This window comes from Malania oleifera, chromosome 1 (genome assembly GCF_029873635.1).
Source record: "Malania oleifera isolate guangnan ecotype guangnan chromosome 1, ASM2987363v1, whole genome shotgun sequence".
NCBI lineage: Eukaryota > Viridiplantae > Streptophyta > Magnoliopsida > Santalales > Ximeniaceae > Malania > Malania oleifera.
The window spans coordinates 56,552,512-56,575,464 of NC_080417.1; the positions used below are offsets into that span (position 1 = coordinate 56,552,512).

At 37.5% G+C, this 22,953-nt stretch overlaps 2 protein-coding genes across 2 annotated transcripts; both read right to left on the reverse strand.

The window, feature by feature from the left end:
• Positions 1–2,123: 2,123 nt before the first annotated feature.
• LOC131164483 (uncharacterized) lies at positions 2,124–3,857 on the reverse strand. Its single transcript, XM_058121747.1, has one exon. The coding sequence runs from the start codon at positions 3,855–3,857 to the stop codon at positions 2,124–2,126; it is 1,734 nt and encodes a 577-aa protein (XP_057977730.1).
• Positions 3,858–9,285: 5,428 nt separating this feature from the next.
• On the reverse strand, positions 9,286–19,009 carry LOC131164553 (uncharacterized). The gene is made up of 2 exons (XM_058121865.1): positions 18,921–19,009; positions 9,286–9,766 (listed from the first exon to the last, which is right to left on the reverse strand). Exons 1-2 carry the CDS (start codon positions 19,007–19,009, stop codon positions 9,286–9,288), a joined length of 570 nt encoding a protein of 189 aa, XP_057977848.1.
• Positions 19,010–22,953: the final 3,944 nt, after the last annotated feature.

Here is a 22,953-nt window from a genome sequence, read left to right on the forward strand (position 1 = left end):
AAATTACCAAAGCAGAATCTCCTTTTACAATCAATTTTTTAATGCCTCGGTCAATAGCCGCCTGTAAGCCCAATATGCACGCTTCATACTCAGCTATATTATTGGTACACGGAAAGGTGAGTTTGGCTGTGACTGGGTAATATTTACCCTCTGGTGATATGAGTACAGCCCCTATTCCATGCCCCCATACGTTGGTTGCCCCATCAAATAGCATCATCCACCCAACATTACCTTCCTTTTCTTGATCAATTGAATCAATATCTTGATTCGGGAAGTCAAACTCCATGGATTGGTAATCATTAACGGCCCTATCAGCCAAATATTCTGCTATAATGCTCCCTTTGATGGCTTTTCTCGTCACATATGTAATATCATATTCAGTCAATAGCATTTGCCAACGAGCCATCCGTCCTGTTACTGCAGGTTTCTCGAAAACATACTTAATCGGATCCATTTTAGAAATCAGCCATGTTGTGTAATACAGTGTGTATTGCCTTAATCTACTAACCACCCACACCAAAGCGCAACACGTCTTCTCCAGGTTAGAGTACCTAGATTCGTATTCCGTGAACTTTTTGCTTAAATAATAGATGGCGCGCTCCTTTCTTCCAGACTCATCGTGTTGTCCTAACACACACCCCATGGAATTCTCTGATACTACTAAGTACAATATAAGAGGCCTTCCAGGTACAGGGGGAACCAAAACTGGAGGGTTCAATAGATATTCTTTTATTTTCTCAAAAGCTTTCTGACATTCTTCACTCCATTTTTCGGGGTTATCCTTCTTCAGTAGCTTAAATATGGGCTCACAAGTAGCAGTCAACTGAGATATAAATCGAGCTATGTAGTTCAATTGGCCTAGGAAACTCCTGACTTCTTTTTTGGTTTTGGGACTAGGCATTTCTCGAATAGCTTTTATTTTATCTGGGTTTACTTCAATCCCTTTCTCACTTACGATAAATCCCAACAATTTTCCTGAAGAAGCTCCGAATGTACATTTTTCTGGATTTAATTTCAGTTGACATTTTCGTAGCCTTTTAAATAGCTTCCTTAAGTTCATCACATGGCTATACTCATCTCGAGTCTTAACAATCATGTCGTCCACATATACTTCTATCTCCTTATGCATCAAGTCATGGAATAACGTTACCATGGCTCTCTGATAGGTTGCCCCTGCATTCTTTAAACCAAAGGGCATAACCTTGTAGAAAAAGGTCCCCCATAAGGTGATAAATGTGGTCTTCTCTTTATCTTCTGGGGCCATCTTAATTTGATTATATCCAGAAAACCCATCCATGAATGAAAACAGGGCATGTCCCGCGGTATTGTCTACCAGCACATCTATGTGTGGAAGTGGGAAATTATCTTTAGGGCTAGCTTTATTCAAGTCTCGATAGTCAACACAGACTCTCACTTTTCCATTTTTCTTCATTATTGGAACTACATTGGCCATCCACTCTGGATATTTGGCTACTTCTAAAAAACCAGCCTCAAACTGCTTCTGTACCTCTTCTTTTATTTTGATCAACATATCTGGGCGCATTCTCCTCAGTTTCTGTTTTACCGGTTTGCTATCTGGGTAAATGGGTATTTTATGTGTTACTAAGTCCGTATCCAAACCTGGCATGTCCTGATATGACCATGCGAAAACATCTTGGTATTCCTTCAGAAGGTTTATCATTTCGCATCTTTCTTTTCCTCCCAATAGTGCCCCGATTTTTACTTCTTTTTATTCCTCATTAGTCCCCAAATTTATTGTGACCGTGGGGTCACTACTGGTTAAAGTTGGTTTTTCATCTGATTTCAACATTCTTTGCATTTCAGGTGATAAGTCAGTCTCCTCTTCTATTTCAGCTTCTAGGATTAAGTTTTCAAAGTTAACATCAATTTCTGGCTCCTGAATACTGGTATGATTATTTTCCCTATCCCTGCATAAAACAAAGGTAAACAATTCTTTGACAAATGACCCAGTGATGCAATAAATGCGAAAGAAATGCATACTGGTTTTATTGATGAAAAAGACAAACGGTTCGAGGCAATAAAGTCCACGGATTACAAAAAGAAAGCAAAATGAGCAAAAGCCATTACATGAAGTGAATTGGGTAATCAAAAGATGTCCAGTTCTAAATTTCTGCTCCTGTCAATGGGTAGATCCATCTACTTAAGTCATTCATGTGGTCCCCTGATTCCAAGGCCAATATGCTCATCTGTTTAATTTCTTCCTCAAGAGTGACTTGATTGCCCTTTCGAAAGGTCTGATTCATTGGCGGAACTTCTACCCCCCACTTGGTACTTACTCTTCCTGTGCGCCTCTCGATTCGGATTATTCCTTTCTCTTCTGCCTTCTTCTTATAGTCAGCTAAAGTAGGAGTATATCCGATGTCGTATCTCTCATTCATGCCTTCTGGTAACAATGGCATTGCGATGCCCTGAAGATACTTCCCCAACCCTTTTCCCGGGCAAAACCTTGATTTAATCATTTCAGAGGCCACCATGCGCGTGGAAGAAGAGATCCGAGGTTGAGGGATAAAAGATCCCTCCATTATAGTAATGACGTTGATGATCTCAAATGCTCGGAATGAATCTTCATGGGCTTCTTCAGCTGCTCCCACATAGGGAGTGGAAGAAGGTTTAGTAACCATTATATCGGTTTCTCCATAAGCACATACCAGTTTATCCCCTACTACAAATTTCACTCGCTGATGCAAAGAGGAGGGAACTGCCCCAGTATTATGTATCCAAGGCCTTCCCAAGAGACAACTGTATGAAGGCGTAATATCCATGACTTGAAAAGTGATATTGAAGGTTACGGGTCCAATCTGAATAGAGATGTCAAGCGACCCTACTGACTCTCTTCGTGTCCCATCGAAGGAACGCACCACCGAATTGTTTGGTGTCACATAAGAAGGGTCAATGGGTAACCTTTGCAGTGTAGTCATTGGCATAACATTGAGGGATGATCCATTATCTATCAGGACTCGAGACATCATATGATCCTTACATTTGGTGGATATATGCAGCGCCTTGTTGTGCCCCTGGCCTTCTGGAGGAATTTCTTCATCAGTAAAAGTGATGTAATTGGAGGCTGCTAGACTTCCGATCACATGATTGAATTTATCAACGCTGATATCTTGGGAAATGTAGGCTTGATTTAGGACTTTAAGTAACGCCTCTCGATGGGTTTCTGAATTTAGTAGAAGTGACAAAACAAATATGTGAGCCGGCATTTTCTTTAGTTGGTCCACAATGTTGTACTCACTATGCTTTATTATCTTCAGGAATTCTTCGGCCTCTCCATTAGATATTGGACTTTTCACTGCCCTGTCTGGTTCCCCTGCATTCTGTCGATTTGTTTTAGAAGAATCTGGCATATACACCCTACCACTTCGAGTTATCCCTTTCACCCCTGCTATATTGCTGGTGCTTCCTTCGACATACACTTCACATTCATATTTCCAGGGTCCTGCTTGGTTACTCTTGTATGGGAATGGCCTGGGAGTAGAGATCACCAAGCGAGCTGGCGCTTCCTGTGTGGGAAGAGCCTTGTTCATAGTAGGTATGAATGGTTGATTAGTGCACTGATGATATACCGGCCTGTTTTCCCCAATGACTGCAATCTCTCCACTTTTGCGGGTACAACCAATCTCTATAAACTTGTTATCCACCATCTTTTGCAAAAACATTCTAAAAGTTACACACTTTTTCACAGATCTTCCTTCTTTACTCTGACATAAACAAAGTGCATTAGTGGGGCAAATAGCCTCTTGCCCTATCCGACCTGCCGCAATAAGTTCATTGAACACCCAATCTAAAGACATTTGTTCAAAATCCACCTCATTCGTCCCTTCTTCTATCATTCCGACATTGTTACCCCCATGATTGGGCAAAGGGTTCCCTTGAATTCCTAGTTGTTTATCATCAAATGCTAGCCATCCGGCTTCTCTTAGTGTTTGAACCTTATTTTTGAATGCCCAACAACGTTCAATAGTGTGCCCGGGAGTGTTAGTGTGATATGCACACTTGGCTTCGGGGTCATACCATTGTGGAAAAGGTGCCGTAACGACCGTTCCAGGAATGACTGAAACTAAGTTCCTCTCCATCAATTGTGGGAATAATTCTGAGTATGTCATTGGAATAGGATCTATCCTTCTCATATTTCTCTGGATGCCTCTATCATGAGTTCGCATATTCGGTTGGGCGGGCATGGCCCCGGAAGGAACAACTTGGGGTCTACCTCCCATATGAACTGTCTGATTGACAGAGGGCTCGAAAACAAAATTCCTCCTAACCCCTTGGCCATGCTCTCTTTGATATTGTTGTCTTTGAACCATCTGGACCTCTTCTTCCTTTTTTTTGCTTGTCCACTTCTTGCCTAGACCAGTCTCTGTACTAATACTTTTAGTTCTCCCTACTTTGAGGGCCGTCTCAATCCTCTCTCCGGTAGAAACAATGTCCATGAAGTCATGGGGGGTTGCCCCTAGGAGATGCCCGAAGTAAGGATCTTTCAAAGTATTCACAAATAGGGAAATAGCCTCCCTATCTTCTACCGGAGGATTGACTTGGATAGACATGTCCCTCCACCTATATGCATATTCTCTAAATGTTTCGGTGGGCTTCATTTGCATACTCTGCAAGGTCATACGATCGGGTGCCATTTCTATAACATGGCGGTATTGAGCTATGAAAGAATTAGCCAGATCTTTCCATGTGCGGATCCGAGCCCGATCTTGTTGAATATACCACCTGATAGCTGCCCCTGTCAAGCTGTCTTGAAAGCAATGCATCATTAGTCTCTCATTATCGGAATATGCAGCCATTTTTTTACAATACAGGTGCAGGTGAGTTCGAGGACAATTAGTTCCATTAAATTTTTCAAAATCTGGTACTTTGAATTTTGGTGGCAGGGTGACCTTTGGCACGAGGCACAGATCATTGGGATCTACAGAGTCGAATGTATTGGATCCTTCAATAGCTTTCAGACGTTCCTTTAGTACATCGTATCGACGTTCAGTTTCAGATCTATTCATCCCCAGATCAGAAGCTACTAATGGGGGAGTCCCCACTATTGGAAACCCCTGTGCTGGTATATTAGGGATGAACGGGGGTATACTTGGCATTGAACCCTCCATGACGCCAGGTAGTGGAGCTGACGTTTGTCCACGCACTGGGGTAAACCCTGGAGGATGAGTAGGATCCATATCTATCTCCGGATCATTCTGCACTGCTTTTCCTTTGTTCGTCAACAATTCTAGGATTTTGCTCATTTTTTCATTCAATTCTTCTTGTCCTTGCTCTATGCCCAGGACTCTACCTTCCAATTGTTCACTCATTTCTTTTGCCCTTCTTCTGGTATTGTATTGATGCGTGACAGTCTCAATGTTGCTTGCTCAGACGAATTTTGTGGTTAGGCACTGCAAACCAAAACTTTCCCCTTTTAGAATCGTGAATGCATAGGTATGAATGCATGAAATGCAATGGTCTTTTCAAGACACGTGTAAATTTCACAAATATGAAACATATGTATGCAACCTAATGTACTCCAATCAAGGTTCATGGAAGAGATCATCATCATTGTAGAAAACAAAATTTGCTTTTCATTAAAAGAATCCTTTCATACAATAACAAATCCAACCGAATATTAAATCAAAATCTGCTCATGATTGCACAATCTCTGCATTTGGCTGTGTCGTTTTTTTATGCAAAGCCCGAAACTTGGCCTCCCAGTAGCCTGCTTTCGTTATGCACGGCTCCATCTTTTCCAGTACTTGATTATACTTGCTTCTCTGCTCATCCCCCTGCCTCTCCAACTCTTGTATGTAGAGCGATTTCTTTTTAACTTCGGCATGGGCATCTTCTAACATTTGGGATTTCTGTTCAAGTGCTCCTCGAAGTCTTCGTCTTTCCTTCCTTAGAGCCACGACCTCTTCTTCTGATTGTATGTACCGAATCCTCTGTCGCTTGATTTCCTTGCGATAGACAGAGACTAGAGCCTCCTTTTGCTGATTCCCCACTTCTGCTCTTGCATCTCCCTTTTCTACTGGGCATGGAGCCCCTTGTGGCTTCAATTGTGTGCACGCGCTTGATGATTTAACATGCTCAATAACGACTTCTGGGCTTCTTTTGAGTCGGGGGTTTACTCAGTTTTCCCGCCATACTTCATAATTTCCTTGGACTGTGGCAATTCCATCACCTGGACCTATTAGGTGCACATGTTTCCAAGCCACCATGGACTTTCTAATTTGATTTTGAGTGTCCCCTTTTTCATATGCGAAGTCCGAGTTGGCTAATCCGTGAGTCATAGGCACAAACTGAGACGCTCCCACTTGCCTTCTTGCCATCAAAGGAGCGTATGCTATTCCTCCCCATGGACCTAATAACGGGACCCACGGGAAGTTTCCACACCGATACATCATGTTGGAATGGTTCATCCATGGCGCTTGCCAAACTAATCCCAACTCCCTCAGTTTGTGTAATTTTTCATTCCAGTTAGCCTTGCTCCATTGAATATTCTGCTGAGCCTCCTCGAACTCGGCTAAGGGGATTCGAAGAGCTAAAAAGGTGTTACGGTACCCCCCTTGGTTACTTGGCAGGTGACTAGCAAACCAAACATAGAGTAATGATACGCAACATTTCAGTCGCTCCTGACCCTTGGGCCTATACTTGTTATTTCTCAAAAAATTGGGCCCGAGTTATTTGAAAAGGGTTGGGCCGACCCATATTTTAAAATAGTTGGGCGAAGTGTTTCATTTTTGAAAGGATGGGCCTTTGTCTCATTATTGGAGCTTTTTCTGAATACTGACTAAGTAGTATGTAAAATTGGACGCAAAATGTATGATGTAATACAAAGTACAACATATATATATATATATATATATATATATATATATATATATATATATATATACTATACATGGAGAAGGATGTGGCTCCTGTCCCAACCCAGGGTAGGTATGTATATACAAGGTTCTTCATGGCTCTATCTTAGTTAAGGACAAACTATGGACAAGTACGTGTGGGTAGGCTCTAATCCCTATTGACAAAAAGGTCCCCAATTTGAAATTTCATCCTCCCCCGTAGGGGTCTGGACAAAACTCGCATTGAGCGGGGTGGTTCGCGGGTCCCATCAAGCTTAAGCTACGAAGGGACAAACGCTATTACACCCCTATCTAATCTTAGCCGGTAAAGCTCGGGTATAGAGCGTGAGAGTGTGTGAATTTAAATTTATCCTAATCCCACTATCCCCACATTTATTCACATGCTATAAATAATATGGAAACAAGATATCTACTATCTACAAATAAGGAAACACAATATATGCAATTAATATGTTTATTCCAAAAAAGAAATTTGGAAACAAAATATTGTTAGCTAATATGCTTACTAAAAAAATTATGGAAGCAAAATATTTACAATTAGTATACAAAATATCTACTTATTCAAAATATCTTACAATTAATATGCTCTATTCAGAATATTTGGAAACAAAATATATACCATTAATATTCACAAAATTAGGAAACAAAATATTTTTAATTAAGTAAGGTTATTTGTAAATTATGGAAGCAAAATATTTACAATTAATCAAGGTTATTTACGAATTACTATATTTACAAAATATGGAGTAATTAAAAGATTTATTAAATTTGAACTTGGGATAATTTCTAATTAATTAATGGTTCGACTCTCTAAGGTCCCCAGCGGAGTCGCCAAGTTGTCGCGGCGTCCCGGGGGCGTGTGTGCCCCTGGGTGGCGAAATTAAAGTCATTTTAATATTTTTCAGGAAAAATATGGTGTAGGAGTCGCCACTAACCTTTAGTGTGGTTAGAACACATGATTACTACCCCGTTAGGGGTAGAATCGGTCTACATTACCAGAGTTGGGGCCTGGAGTTCAGTTACGCGAGGGGAAGGTACGAGCACCCCCTACGCGCCCGTTCTTACGAATGGTACCTAATTAATTTGAAATTATCTCTAAGTTAATCTAATAATTCTTTAAATTACTCCCTTTTATGAATTTATAAATACATGTAAAATAAATAAATAAATAAATAAATATATACATATATATATTCCCTCAAAACTTAGGGTACGTGATGCCCGAAGGCTCATACCCCCGCAATAAAATCATAGGGAAAAAATCGAAAATAATTTACAAAATACACTTCCAAATTTTGAAAATTTTCTAGGGTTTTTCTAAGTATTAAAATACTAGTTGGAAGGTTTTTGGAACTAAAAAAAAATGATTTTTAAGTTTCAAAGTATTTTCCTTACCTTTTTCTATTTTTTCTGATTTGTTTTATTTTTTTCATATTTTTACTGTATTTTGAAATAATAAATCAAAAATATTTTTTAGAATTTTCTCCTAATTTTCTATTTTTTATTATTTTTTGTATTTTACAAAAAGTTCAAATAGCTAATAACAAAAAATAATATATTACTTAAAATATAAATCATAACACGTAAAAATTATATCATAATAATTGAAATATCAATATTAAATCCTAAATGTTAATAATCAACCTAACTTTAATACTATAATTTAGTATGGAAATAATCAAACCCTAGAAATACGCACTAAATATTATGTACAACCTACACCTTATAAAATAATACAATCACAACCCTAATACTAGGTATACGACTTGAATATTATATACTTAAATAACTACATTTGATATTACTGCGTTTAAACACTAAAACATACACCATTCTATATCAATATTATTAATACAATGAGAATTCAAACTTTAACTATTAAAAATAAATTTCTACAATGAAGTTTCTATACTCATATTTAGTATCTAGAGATAAATAAATAAACAAATAAGCATGAACAAATATCATATACTAACTATTTAATATATATACAATCAAAAGGTTATTCCTGCATATTAAAAAAACACAACTAATAAAAATTAGTTAACCATTTGATTTATACACATACCTAATGAAGAATTGAACTTTAAATATTAAAACGGAAGCAAACAACACCAACTATGAAAAAAAACAAAGTGCCACACAATAAACACAAAAGAAATAAAACATGGATAAGTATAGGCAGGTGGGTGTGTGTGTGTGTGCAAGGGTGTGTGCGCATGTGTGGGTTCTGCAAGATACACATACTGTAACATAAAAAAAAAAAAACTTAAACTCTATGTAATAAAATACAAGCTAACCCAATATATATGTATCAGTGTGTGCGTGCACGTGTATACAGCAGAGAGACTTACAGAGAGGGGGTCGGTGCTGACAGCCGGCTGGAGGCGGACCAGAGCAGGAGCTCTGGCTACGTTTGGTGCGGACTTGCTGGTGCGTGACTGGAACGTAAAGCTGGAGAGCTGCTGTCGGGGCTCGTGGTGGCTGGAGGCGGAGGTTGCAAAGAGTGACGATGGTGGGAGGTTTCGCCGCCGGAACTTGCGGCTGGAGTCGTTGCTGCTGGGATCTGGGCGACTGCAGTGTGTGGCCGAGAGCTTGTCGAACGCCGACGAAGGTGAGGTCGTGACGGCTGGCAGCTGAACGGAGGTGGCTCACGGTCTACAACTGGACGGAGGCGGCGAGAAGGAGAGACCGGTGCTGCTCGTGGGGGGTGGGCTGAGCGAGGGTGGTCTGGCGCGGCTGTGGTGATGGTGGCTGGCTGGTTGAGAGAAGCAGGTGGCTGCGAACGGCGATGGCGACGGTGACGCTGTGCTGTGGTGGCCGAGAATGTCGCTGGAGGTTCGGGTTCAGTATGAAGCAGCGACGGACTGGAGGGCCGTTCGGGTAAGGGACTGAGAGTGAGGGTGAGGTAGAAACTGAGAGTGAGGGAGAGGCTATGTGGTGGTTGATGGCGGCTGTGCTACGGTAAGAGAGAGTAGAGGGAGGCTGGAACGGTGGTGTGGGAGAGAAGTGGACGGATGGCCAGAGAAGAAGAAGAAGCAGAGGGAAAGAAACGGATCCCCTTCTTCACTGTGTGCTGGCCCCTTTTTTGAAGAGAAGAAAAGGCTTTTTATGAGAAAAAATTAGAAACCCTAAATCTCCCCTTTCCTTTTTAGTTTATGGTATTTTTTTCTTTTGGAAATAATATATAGGAAAATAATTATTAATATGGTAATAATAATAATAATAATAATAATAATAATAATAATAATAATAATAATAAGGTAAAAATAATAATAGCAAAATAATAATAATAGTAATAACAAAAATAAATAAATAATAATAATAAAAATAATAATAGTAAAATAATACTAATAATAAAAATAATAATAATAGAAATAAATAATAATAATAGTAAAAATAAAGATAAAAATACTAATAATAATAATAATAATAATTAAAAATAATATTAATAATAATGAAAATAATAAATAATAATAATAATAATAATAATAAACAATATAAATAGAAGTAAAAATAAAAATAAAAGTAATAATAATAATACTAATGAAAAATAAAAATAATAATAATAATAATAAATAAAATAATAATAATAATAATAAGACTAATGAAAATTAATAATAATAATGATAATAAGAATAAATAAAATAATAAAAATACTAATAATAATAATAATAGTAATAAATACATTGGGCCTAGGTAAAAATGGGGTGTCTACAGTTTCTCTCAAAGATCAGAACACAGAAGTTGTAGATAATTTTCTCATCTTTCTCTAAAATTTTGAATCCTCTCGATCAGTGTTCAAACGGAAAAGTTATGCACGAATTATGAACTAATGCCGATTTTAGCTCCCAATAATTTTTCTGCGATAAAAAAATACCAAAAATTCATAAAATACTCAATAAAACCCAGAGAGTAAAAATAGGACACCTTATGAAAATATTGTGAGTACTTAGGCATTTAATTAAAAATATAAGCCCTAATGCATGAATTAAAATGCCTAATTACGCAGTTTAAGCGTATAATCAATAACGTTGTATAATGATGGTTTTGTAAGACACTGTATAATCATGGTTCTGTAAAACACTGCATATATATTCATAATTCTATAAAATACTGTATATTCATGGTTCTGTAATCTGAATTGCATGATTTTGTATAACACTGCACAAGTTGTATATCATAATTCTGTAAAAAATATATAATCATAGTTCTGTAAATATGTATAAAATTTTGTAATATTCCAATACTTCTTATGCCACACAGTTAAATAAAACTCATTAAATATAATCTGTAATACTATATAATTTCCATGCTCTGATTTATTCAAAAATCATATTTTATAACTCATAATCAAATACTATGCTTTACTGATAAAATTTCTAATTTAACTGGCATAACATATTTCCCTTACCTGGTTAGTTGTACTCGTTTACTGACTTCTAACTCACGCCTACGACGTTCATGATTCCAAAACCCTACAATCACAACACCCTCATTTAATCAACTCAAGCTTCAACATATTTTCATCTAATACAGGATCTGGGTTCAAAAAAGCCTGATAATCATGAAAACCCTAAAATCACCTACTTACCCTGATTTTGAGATGATGCTTGAACTTCTCAAACCAAAATTCTGCTCCAGCTAAGTTGTAGAGAATTTCCCCAGGATCATCGTGGTAACTTTTGATCATCGAACTGGGGAAAAATGGAGCTGAAATCTTAGAGAGAAGGTGGAGAGATCAAATTTTTAGAGAGAGAAAGTGAAGAAAGCTGATTTTCTCGCCAAAATTTTATTTTCCTTATATTTATAGATAGCTGGCCACGTGGCTTCCTCGATGAGACACGTGCACTCGTCGACGAACCGAAGAAGGGAGTTCATCGACGAGGATGATGAGTTCATCGATGAACCAAAGAGTCTGAATATCTCCCTATCAGTACCTCTTCATTGACAAGGCACTGAAGCTCATCCACAAACCATATGTGGGCGTTCGTCAATGAAACTAGGGGGTTTATCGATGGACCCTACTTTTATTCCTTTTAAATTTTCCTTTTATTTCCCAGGTCTCTACATTCTCCCCTTCTTATAAAATTTTGTTCTCGAAATTTGCTATCTGTGCTATACACCATCCTCTGAGAAAAATTTGCTACTTATTTTATTAATTACCCTCACTTGTAGCGAAGGAATACCGTGGTTACAATTAGGGTTCTAGGATATTAGAAGTATGTACATAAAAGAAAATTCTCCCAAAATCAAAAACACTACTTATCCTATGATCTAAAATACAACTTATACATACATTATCTTGCTTTGCATATAATAAAACCAAACTATATTTACTTTACCTAAATTATTACCATTCCATTTCTGTCTAATGCTAGTCCCCACTAAATAAATGTGGGTATTTCTATCATATCTCCTCCTCTAACTCCCATGAGGCCTCCTCCACTACATGATTCCTCCATAGGACCTTTACTAGTTGAATTTTCTTGATGTGCAACTCCTGTTCTTTTTTATCTAGAATCTATACTGGTGTTTCCTCATATGGTAAAGTATCTCTAAGCTCTATCTCCTCATAGCTGATCACGTGGGAGGGATATGGGACATATTTCCTCAATATGAAAACATGGAATATATCATGAATCCTGGATGGAGCTGGTGGTAAAGCTAGCCTGTAGGTGACTGAAGCCACTCTCTCAAGTATCTCGAATGGCCCAATAAACTTAGGGCTCATTTTACCCTTCTTCCTAAATCTCATGGTTCCTTTAAGCGGTGCTACTCTAAAAAATACCTGATCTTCTACATCAAATTCTAGCATCCAACGGCGAGTAACTGCGTAGCATTTTTGCCAACTCTGAGCTGCATTGATTCTATCTTTAATAAGCTGGACTTTATCATAGGTATGCTGCACTAACTCTGATTCCAAAACTCGTCTTTCACCTATTTCATCCTAGTATAATGGAGAAGGACACCACCTACCATATAAAGCTGCGTAAGGCGCCATCTCGATGCTGGCCTAGTAGCTATTGTTATACGCGAACTCAACTAGCGGCATATACTTGGTCCAACTACCCCCAAAATCTAGAACACATGCTCGTAGCATATTCTTAAGTATCTACATCATCCTCTCTATCTGCCCATCAGTCTGGGGATGAAAGGTTATGCTAAATGATAACTGAGACCCCAAAGCCTCCTACAAACTCTTCCAAAATCGCGATGTAAATCGTGGGTCTCAGTCTGAAACTATGGATACTGGCACACCATAAGACTGAACTATCTCCTATATGTATAACTATGCCAGTCTGTTCGTAGACTAGTTAACTTTAATAGGGAGAAAATGAGTAGTCTTCATTAATCGATTAACGACCACCCAAATAGCATTTTGTCCATGCAACACTGGCGGTAACCCTATAACAAAATCCATGGAAATATGATCCCACTTATACGCAGGGATGTGGAGTGGTTGTAACTATCCCGCCGGTCCCTAGTGCTCAGCCTTTACCTTCTGGCACGTCAAGCACTATTCCACAAACTCAGCTATCTCCCTCTTCATGCCGCTCCACCAGAAGGATTCCCGAAGGTCCCGATACATCTTAGTGCTTCTTGGATGTACTATGTAAAAGGATCTGTGTGCCTCCTCTAGAATAGCTCTCCTAATCTCAACATCTGCAGGTATGCATAGCCTGATATGAAACCTCAGAGTTCCATCATCTGAAATAATGAACTCCTCCCCTTATCCGTCTTGCACTTTATCTATCAGCTTTACTAATTTTGTTTTATTCCTCTGAACAACTTTAATCTTCTCCTACAAGCTAGGCAGTAATACAAGGTTGGTAATAAATTTCTTGTGATCATTTTCTACTAACTCCATACCGAACCTCTCCAAGTCCATCCGAATCGGATGCTGAATCTCCACTGCTAACAATGCTGCTCCCACTGATTTTTAGCTCAAAGCATCAGTCACCACATTTGCTTTCCCTGGGTGGTAGCTAATAGTGCAATCATAATCTTTAATAAGCTACAGTCATATTCTCTACCTCATATTCAGTTCTTTCTGGGTGGAGAAATATTTCAAACTCTTATGGTCAGTGAAGATTTCACATCTCCCACCATAAAGATAATGCCTCCAAATCTTTAGAGCATACACCACTGCAGCTAAATCTAAATCATGTACCAAGTAGTTCTTGTCATACTCCTTAAGCTACCAATAAGTGTAAGTAATAACCCTCCCATGCTGCAACAACACACATCCAAGCCCCTTCTAAGACGAATCACTGTATATGACAAATCCATCCTTTTCTGATGGAATAAATAATACTAATGTAGTGACCAGCCGCTGCTTCAACTCCTGGAAGCTTTACTCACACTCGTCAGTCCATTCAAATCTCATGTTTTCCTCGTGAGTCGTGTTAGTGGACTTGATAATCTTTAAAAATCATCCACAAAACGCCTATAGTACCCTGTCAGACCTAGGAAACTCCTAACCTCCTGAACGTTCCCCGATCTCACCCAATTTACCACTAATTCTATCTTGCTCGAGTCTACTGATATGTCATCCCCAGAGATCACATGCTCAAGGAAAGTGACTTACCTCAGCCATAATTCATATTTCTTGAATTTAGCGTATAACTTCTTTTCCCTTAACACCTACAATACCAACCTCAGATGATCCTCATGGTCCTCAAAACTTTTTGAGTAGACTAGTATATCATCAATAAATATCACAACAAACTGGTCCAAGAACTTATGGAACACCCGATTCATTAGGTCCATAAATACTGTCGATGCATTAGTCAATCCAAATGGCATTACCAAGAACTTGTAGTGCCCATACCTAGTTTGAAAAGCTGTTTTTGAAACGTCTTATGCTTTAACTTTTACTTGGTTATAACTCGATCGCAAGTCAATCTTGGAGTAGACCTGGGTCCCTTGGAGTTTATCAAATAAATCATCAATTCTAGAAAAAGGATATTTATTCTTAACTGTCACTTTATTTATCTTTGTATGATCAATGCACATCCTCATAGTCTTATCTTTCTTTTTCACAAACAGAACTGGTGCTCCCCAAGGCAACACATTATGCCTGATAAATCCTTTATCCAACAACTCTTACAACTTCCCTTTCAATTCTTTCAGTTCAGTTGGAGCCATTCTATAGGGTAATTTAGATATCAGTGTTGACCCTAGTAGTAAATCAATGGCAAATTCTATCTCTTGATCTGGTGGTAACTTAAGTAATTCTTCCAAAAAAAAATCTAGAAATTATCTAATTATCGGAATATCAACTTTTTTCAATTCCTCCTTTGGCATCTCCTTTATATAAGTAGCATACCACTGGCAACCACCCTGAAGCAACCTCCTCACCTGAATAGCTGACACAAACTGTGGTGAGACACGTACATGTGACTTCACAAAACTGAATTCCTACTCACCTAGGGGTCTGAAGATCACTTCCTTTTTATGGCAATCAATGCTGGCGTAATTAGCTACCAGCCAGTCCATACCCAATATCACATCAAACCCCGGCATGTTTAGGACAAAATTTATATAAGGAGGGGAGGATGTAGAGACCAGGTTAATAATAATAATAATAATAATAATAATAATAATAATAATAATAATAATAATAATAATAATAATAATAATAATAATAATAAGGGGGAATTTGGTTTGGTGCAGATCGAACCCTTGATGGTTTGGTGGAACTCAGGAAAACCGTTGATGGTTTTGAATTACCGAGGGCCGTTAAATAAAAATGCAGTAAAAATGGTTTGGTTAAAGACCAAACCATCGATGGTTTTGTCTGGGGAAATAGCCTATAAATTGAACTTCAGCTTATTTCTTTTGGAAATTTTCTCTCTCTCTCTCTCTCTCTAGGCTGCGGTTTTTTTTTCTCTGTTCAATTTCTCTTCCATCCTTAGCCAAATTGAAGAACAAACACCTTTTGTGGGTCCTAGCTCCGATCCTTAAACTTTTAACCGGAGTTGATTCGTCGTTTGGGCATCGTAGGCACCACTCAAAGGATAAGGTAAGGGGAATAGATTATGTCAATTATTTTTGGAGTTAACTAATTAAATGAAGCATGAGATTACAGGAATGTTATATATGATTTTTTGAATAATTGGGCATATGAAAATGATGATTTTGGGTTTATTATATATATATAAACAAAATATAATCATATATATTATAAGAGAAGATGTTTGCCCCTTTTTCACAAAGGATATTTTTGCCAAATGTGGTGATTATTATTGCATAACTAAACCTGTTGGTTTTTATGGTATGGTATAGTAAAAGTTATGGTTTTATACTGACCTCGAAAAATGTTGGAGATACTATGTGAAATAGAAAGTTGAGGTTAGGGAAATAGAGCAGTTACCTAGAGTTGTAGATTGCTAGGTAATTTTTTGGACTGCACACCCTGATCATGTAAATACATGATGTGTTCCAGTCAAGGATTTTATTTTATGCATATATATATATATATATAGAGATGTTTTTGTATACCATGGGTTGTAATATTGCTTTTTGGAGATACCTATGTAAATTAGAAGGTTTAGAACTCTGGTATGGTAATTGAGGTTTGATGTATTTCTGCTGCATGTTTTTAATTGAGTTATGGACAGGTGTACCCAGTACCCCACTTCGGGTTCAGGTCATTATAATGATGGTGTCAGAGATATATGTATGAATAATAGAACTTTGGGCCCCACCGGGTTCGGGGCATTACATCCACCTAGAACTGTATTACCCTGCAATATATTGAGATTCCTTGCTATCCTCTATCTCTTCATCACCATCAATACATCATCACTCACCATCATCGTCCCGTCTTTGGACTTGCAACTATACCTATTACAATCCAAAGCACCCAATGATATAACGTTCTTTCGTGGATCGGGTATATGCCTTACCCCACACAACGTCCTTACCACACCGTCATGCATCTTGATCCTAATATCCCCCATTACGATAACTTTGCAAACTGAACCATTTCTCAACAGAACGGAACCAGGACTCACCAATCTTTATGTGGTGAACGAGGCTTTGTCACTAACTGAAAATTTAACATGCATAAAAATAAGTAATTAAATGTCAGATTCAATGTCAGAATAATGAAAGAAACAAACTCTGCTATCATTCTATTAAATAAAAATACGTACTTTAAACATAAACCCAAACAGGAATAAATTTTAACTAAATAAAAACTTTAACTTTAATAATAAAAATACCCAAATAAAATATCTAAATCCCTACATAAACTTTAAATAATGAAAAGGCAACTAAAATTAACAATAATAATGCTCAAACAAGAATTTAAATGCAAGAGAGAGAGATTAAAACAATGATATTAAAAAAAAAAAAAGAATCGAACAAAACTAAATTTAATACGATAATCCAACAGAAATTAAAACACCCAATACTTTAAATGAAACACAACTGAAATTAATAATAATTTAAATAAGTGTTTATGTCCAAGAGAGAGAGAGAGATAGAGAAGAGAGGAGAGAGAGAGAGAGAGAGAGAGAGAGAGAAGAGTAGTGTAGCCGTATGTAATGGAGAAGGAGCTGAGGAGACCGAATGTGGAGTTGTAGTGCAGCACTGCCGCTTCCAAGAACCCCTTTCTACCTTGTCTTATGCGGCAAACCCCCTCTCCTGAAAACTCTCCAAGTAAAAACCCTACCGAAAGCCCTAGCTACCCCTTAAAACCCTACATGCTACCTTCATTAAAGCTTTTTTTTTTTTTATTTCCCCACAAACCCTCCAGCCAGTTTCCTTTACTACCCTTAGCACCTACATTGCTAGCGCACACACACAGCAAGGCCCTTTTGTTCTTTGCATGGCTGGGTCACATCAAGACCCGACCTCCTTTTTTTTCTTTCCTGTTCAGCATGTACACAGCCAAAGCCCACTCACTTCTTTTTCTTTTCTTATTTTCAATGCACTCGTGCACGGCAGCCACCCCACTCACGCATATGCCAAGCCTGTTTGGCCTAACAAACCTTTCTTTGCATGCAGCCCATTTGCTTTTTTTTTCTCTTTAATTCCCCCAAGGCTGGTTCATCCATTCCAAAGCAAGCCTCCAAGCTCTCTTCACAGTATCAGCCTGCATCAACACAAGGCTTCTTGTGTATGAAGCCTATGGCTGCTTCCATGCACCCGACCCTCCTTGGATTCGCATGCAACCCGTGGCCAGCTCGCCTTCTTCATGCACATGGCCTCAAGTCCTCTGCATGGCTCCTCATGAATGGTCCATCTTCAACCACGACCTTACATGAATGCAACCCAAGACCCACTCAAAATTTCATGTTGTCAAGTCACTCCCATACATGAAGCCCATGGTTATTCACTCGATGCTCGGCTTCTTGTTGTACACGTGGCGTCTCCTTGTCACACGCATGGCTCACGTACACGGTTTCTCTCACGCACTACCCACGTACATCTTTAATATCCAAAAATTTTCCTACAATAATAGGACACGAATGGCCATAAATTTATGACAAAAATAGGTTATTTATCTCAAGATTATCAAATGAGTTCAACGTTAAAATATTAGACATAATTAGGCATTTAATTAAAATTATAATCATCAATGTATGAATTTAAATGCCTAATTATGCAACTTTGATGCATAATCACCGTTTACCAAGTAAACCCTCATTGTTGACCTTCTTCCTTTGATGGAACCCCAACAATGTGCTTGTGATGTACTCCAACACCAGGGTTTCTTTCCCCCAAGTTAGCATCATAACCAAATTCTCATACGTAGGTGACATAGGTAGGGGATTCAGCAACATCAACGCTTTGTCCTCCTCTTCAAACTTCACATCAACTCGCTCTAGATCACTAATGATCTGATTAAATGTGTTGATGTGCTGACTCAAATCCGAACCCTCCGCCATCTTAAGCCAATAAAGTTTTTTCTTAAGATACAGCTTGTTCGAAATTGACTTGGACATGTATCAGTGCTCCGGTTTCAGCCAAACCGCCGCCGGAGAGTCCTCATCCATGACGTGACACAACACATAATTGTCTAGACATAACCTGATCATGGAAACCACCTTTGCTTCAAGCTCCTTCCAACTTGCGTCGTTCATGTCCTCCAGCTTCTTTCTGTATAACGCCTTCACCATCCCTTGGTACACTAGCAAGTCCTTCACCCTTCATTGCCAAAGCCCGAAATTACTAGTTCCATCGAACTTATCCACATCGAATTTCATTGAAGAGACCCAAGATATTGTAGAACCAATAGCTTTAATACCACTTGTTGATGTTCATTCACCAGATACATGTAGCGAAAGGACATAATCAAACACGAAACAATCAACAACCGCTAATGTAATCACTTGATGATGAGATATACTAAAGAAGCAATCAAATAATAATAAGAAAAAAAAAAGAAAAAACAAAACTAGAACACATAAGATTTACATGGTTCGGCAATAGCCTACATCCATGGGAGAAGCAATTCGGTTTTCACTATGATCAATGAAACTTACATGCTTAATCCCTTATAGGGTTACATAATGATGATTATATAACAATCTAATGCATACAGAGGACCTATAGTTGATCTAAAATGCTTTTGTAGCAATCCCTAGAGGAAATCGCTTCAATAAGCCCAATCTACAAGTCCCCAATTTGAATTTATGTGATTTGCGCTGATGGAAACTGTCGACAGTTTGACTAAACCGTTGACGATTTGGGATAGGATAAAACACCTTGCAGCTAGTGCCTAAAATTGTTGACGGTTAGGCCCCAAACCATCAATGGTTTGCCCTCCATGGTTGCACCTTACTTCTCCCCCTTTGTCCCTCATGTCACGTAACTTTCTCCGATACATGTGATCCGCTCTGAATATAAGCCACATCCCCAACATATTCTCTTGCATATAGAAATGTTGGAGAAGTATGCTAGAGCGAAGCATTTGTGCATGCAATGTCAAGCTCACGAATTTACTTTCCAGGAAATCTTTTCATTTTACCTAAAAAAAGTTTAATTTTAAGAACATGTTATCATACCTTTTATTTTCTATTTTGTAGTTATGTAAAAGATAATTTATGTTTAACTAAATGTTTTGGAGTAGTTTTGCACCATATGAATGTTAGAAATCCACTTCGAACATAATTTTATCCTTGTTTTAACTATTATGAATACAAATTGGGAGGATGTTTCTATTAATGAACTATGTGAAAATTGTGGCATATACAATTAACTTAATTTTAGCAATAATTCTTGAAATATTACAAGTTTGCAACAATTACAAATGCCAACTAATAAAACACTTAAGTAGCATATACTTGATGTTCAAATAGTATATGCTATTGTTGACTTTGGCTAGTGGTTCAATGTAAAGATCCAAAAATTTAAAGAGATTAAAATAATTTTAAAAAAATAAATAAAAAATAACATATAAATAAATAAAAGGAATGACGTGGGAAAAGAAAAAAAATTAAAATTAAAGAAATTAAATTAAATTAAGATAAATTAAATAATTAGTTATTAAATTAAATATTTTCACATTAGAGTTAAAAAAAACAATTGAAATAAGAGAAATATATATATATATAAAGTAACTGAAAGAAGAAGAAGAAGAAAGAAGAAAGAAGAAAAAGAAAGAAGAAGGAGAAAAAGTCAGAGGAGTCAGGACGCGCCCCCCCTCTCTCTGCAAATCTCTTGCGTGTCTCCGCATCCGTCTCTGCCTCTCTCTCTCTCTCCTTCTCTCAATTTCTCGATGAGTTTGCGGCGGATTGGGAAATGGAAGGTGTCGTTGGATTCCTCGTTCCGCTACCGACATTTCTACTGGAGCAGATTTGTCGTGGGAATGACTTAAGCACTGCTCTTGGGAAAAGGTAATTTTTCTCCATTTTCTCAATTTCGCCGTTAATATGTGGTTAAATCGACGAACGGACACCACCACGAGGTCCTAGTTGTCATCATCGTCATTTTGATGTAGATAATTTTTTAATTGGGATTTTCTAGGCCCTACTCCAAAGCGGGAGTGGGATTTGAAAATTTTAGCAATTTGGCTAAATTTAAGGGTATTATTATTTATTTAGGAATTATGGCCCTAGGAAGTTTTAAATTAATATTTTATTCAAGAATAATTTATTGGAATTGGAAATTTAATTTCAGGGTCTGGGTGAGCGCCGTGGGTATTTTTCGGAGTCCCTGTTGGCGTAGTTCAAGAAACCAGGTAAGGGGAAAAATATATATTAAATCATAATTTTTATGAATTTAATGGAAAAATAAATTGTGTTATATGTACGTGTATATGTTTCAAATGGGTAAAATGCCAACTGTTTAAATTATATTTCCTTCGAGTTTAGGATTATTTATTAGATATATATATATATATATATATATATATATATATATATATGCAAAAATGAACTGATGAAAGTGAGAAATATTTTAAGGATAATTAAGTAAGAAATGAAAAATATTTTTCAGTATATAAACATTAAATGTTGGTTGGCTTATTTTACAGACAGTGTATGAATTTTATTACTAAATTGTGTGGCATGAGATTCTATGCAAATATATGTTAAATGTATGAGATGCAGGCTAAGTAAGTAAAGCAATGAAAATAAAATATGATATGGATAATGTTGCTTGTATATGTTAAATGCAACCATGTAAATGTAAGACAGCTGAAAGACAGTCATGTTAGCAAATCTAGCACACTTCTGTGTAGACTAACTGATGACAGCTAAAAGGAGTTGTGTTAGCAGATCTAGCATGTTTCTATGTAAACTAACTAATGATGGCTAAAGACCAGCTGCAGTACGAAGTAATGAAATGTAATGTTATGCAATGAAATGACGATGAAATGGCAATGAAATAAAATGATGAAGGTAAATGATGTAAATGGGAAAGAGTCACTTAAAGTGAAATGAAATGCAAAGTTAAGTTATGAACAGGAATGAATGTGCATGAATGTATAATGACAGAACAGAATGATGTATTATGATAATAGAAGTATGTATATACGTAGAACACGTTACGATTAGGTGAGGCATACTCTTCGCCTAAGGGCTTGCTGAGTAAGGCGAGTGCACTAATAGCTACAGATGTGGCAATAGCCGCATAACGTACTAGGCCAGAGGGAATCTACTTGTATGGCCGGGAAGATTTCCCTATCCTTAGAGCCTTTGCCGGTAAGCTATTGTTGAACAGCGTGAGTACAAGATTAATTTATCACTTGAGGGCTTACTGAGTAAGGTGAGTGTCCTGGTATGCTTTAGCTGCGACCTTTTGGTTGCCTAAATATTAGAGCAGAGGGGTGCTACTTATATGGGCGGGTAATCACCACTATCCTCGAGTAATCTTATGGGTTAAACATTTGCATGTGTTTGATTAGGGTCAGGGAATGATTTCGGAAATTATGTTAAGGATTTTCAAATGTTAAATATTATGTTATATATAAACTCATGTTGGCCACACACTGTTTTAATATATGGTTTCTTTTCTTACTGAGATGTGTCTCACCCGAATATGAATTTTTTTTTTCAAGATTTCATCGTGATCGAGCTTAGAGTGTTCGAGGTTCTATAACATTATTGGGAAATAGTAAAAGAAAATGGAATATTTGTATGTTAATTTTGGGATGTAGAATATTTATGTTTTATGTCTTTATGTTTTAAGGCTATTAAGTAAGGAATGATTGTGAAAATACTGAATTGTTTAGGAGTTATGTAGATTTATGGAAATGCAGGTGATGGATGATTTAATATGGATTATAGTTAGAATTAGTAAACTCTGGTATTATGTTACATGGAGATTGTGATTATGTTTTCCGCTGCGTATGTTATGTTAATTATGGATTATTAGGTATAACACGCCGGACCCGGGTTTAAGGGTTCGAGGCGTTTCATTTTTGGTATTAGAGCAATGTCCAGCCGGAAGTGTGATTACTTTCACATCACCTGGATATGGAAATGTTAGAGTGTTAGATTAGAGATGATTTATACCAAAGTATAGGAAACAATTAGGATAAGAATGCTAAATGGATGGGTTAGGTTTGATGTTGAGAAGTAGGTATGGTGTAGGAAAGTATAGGATTTTGTCTTATAGC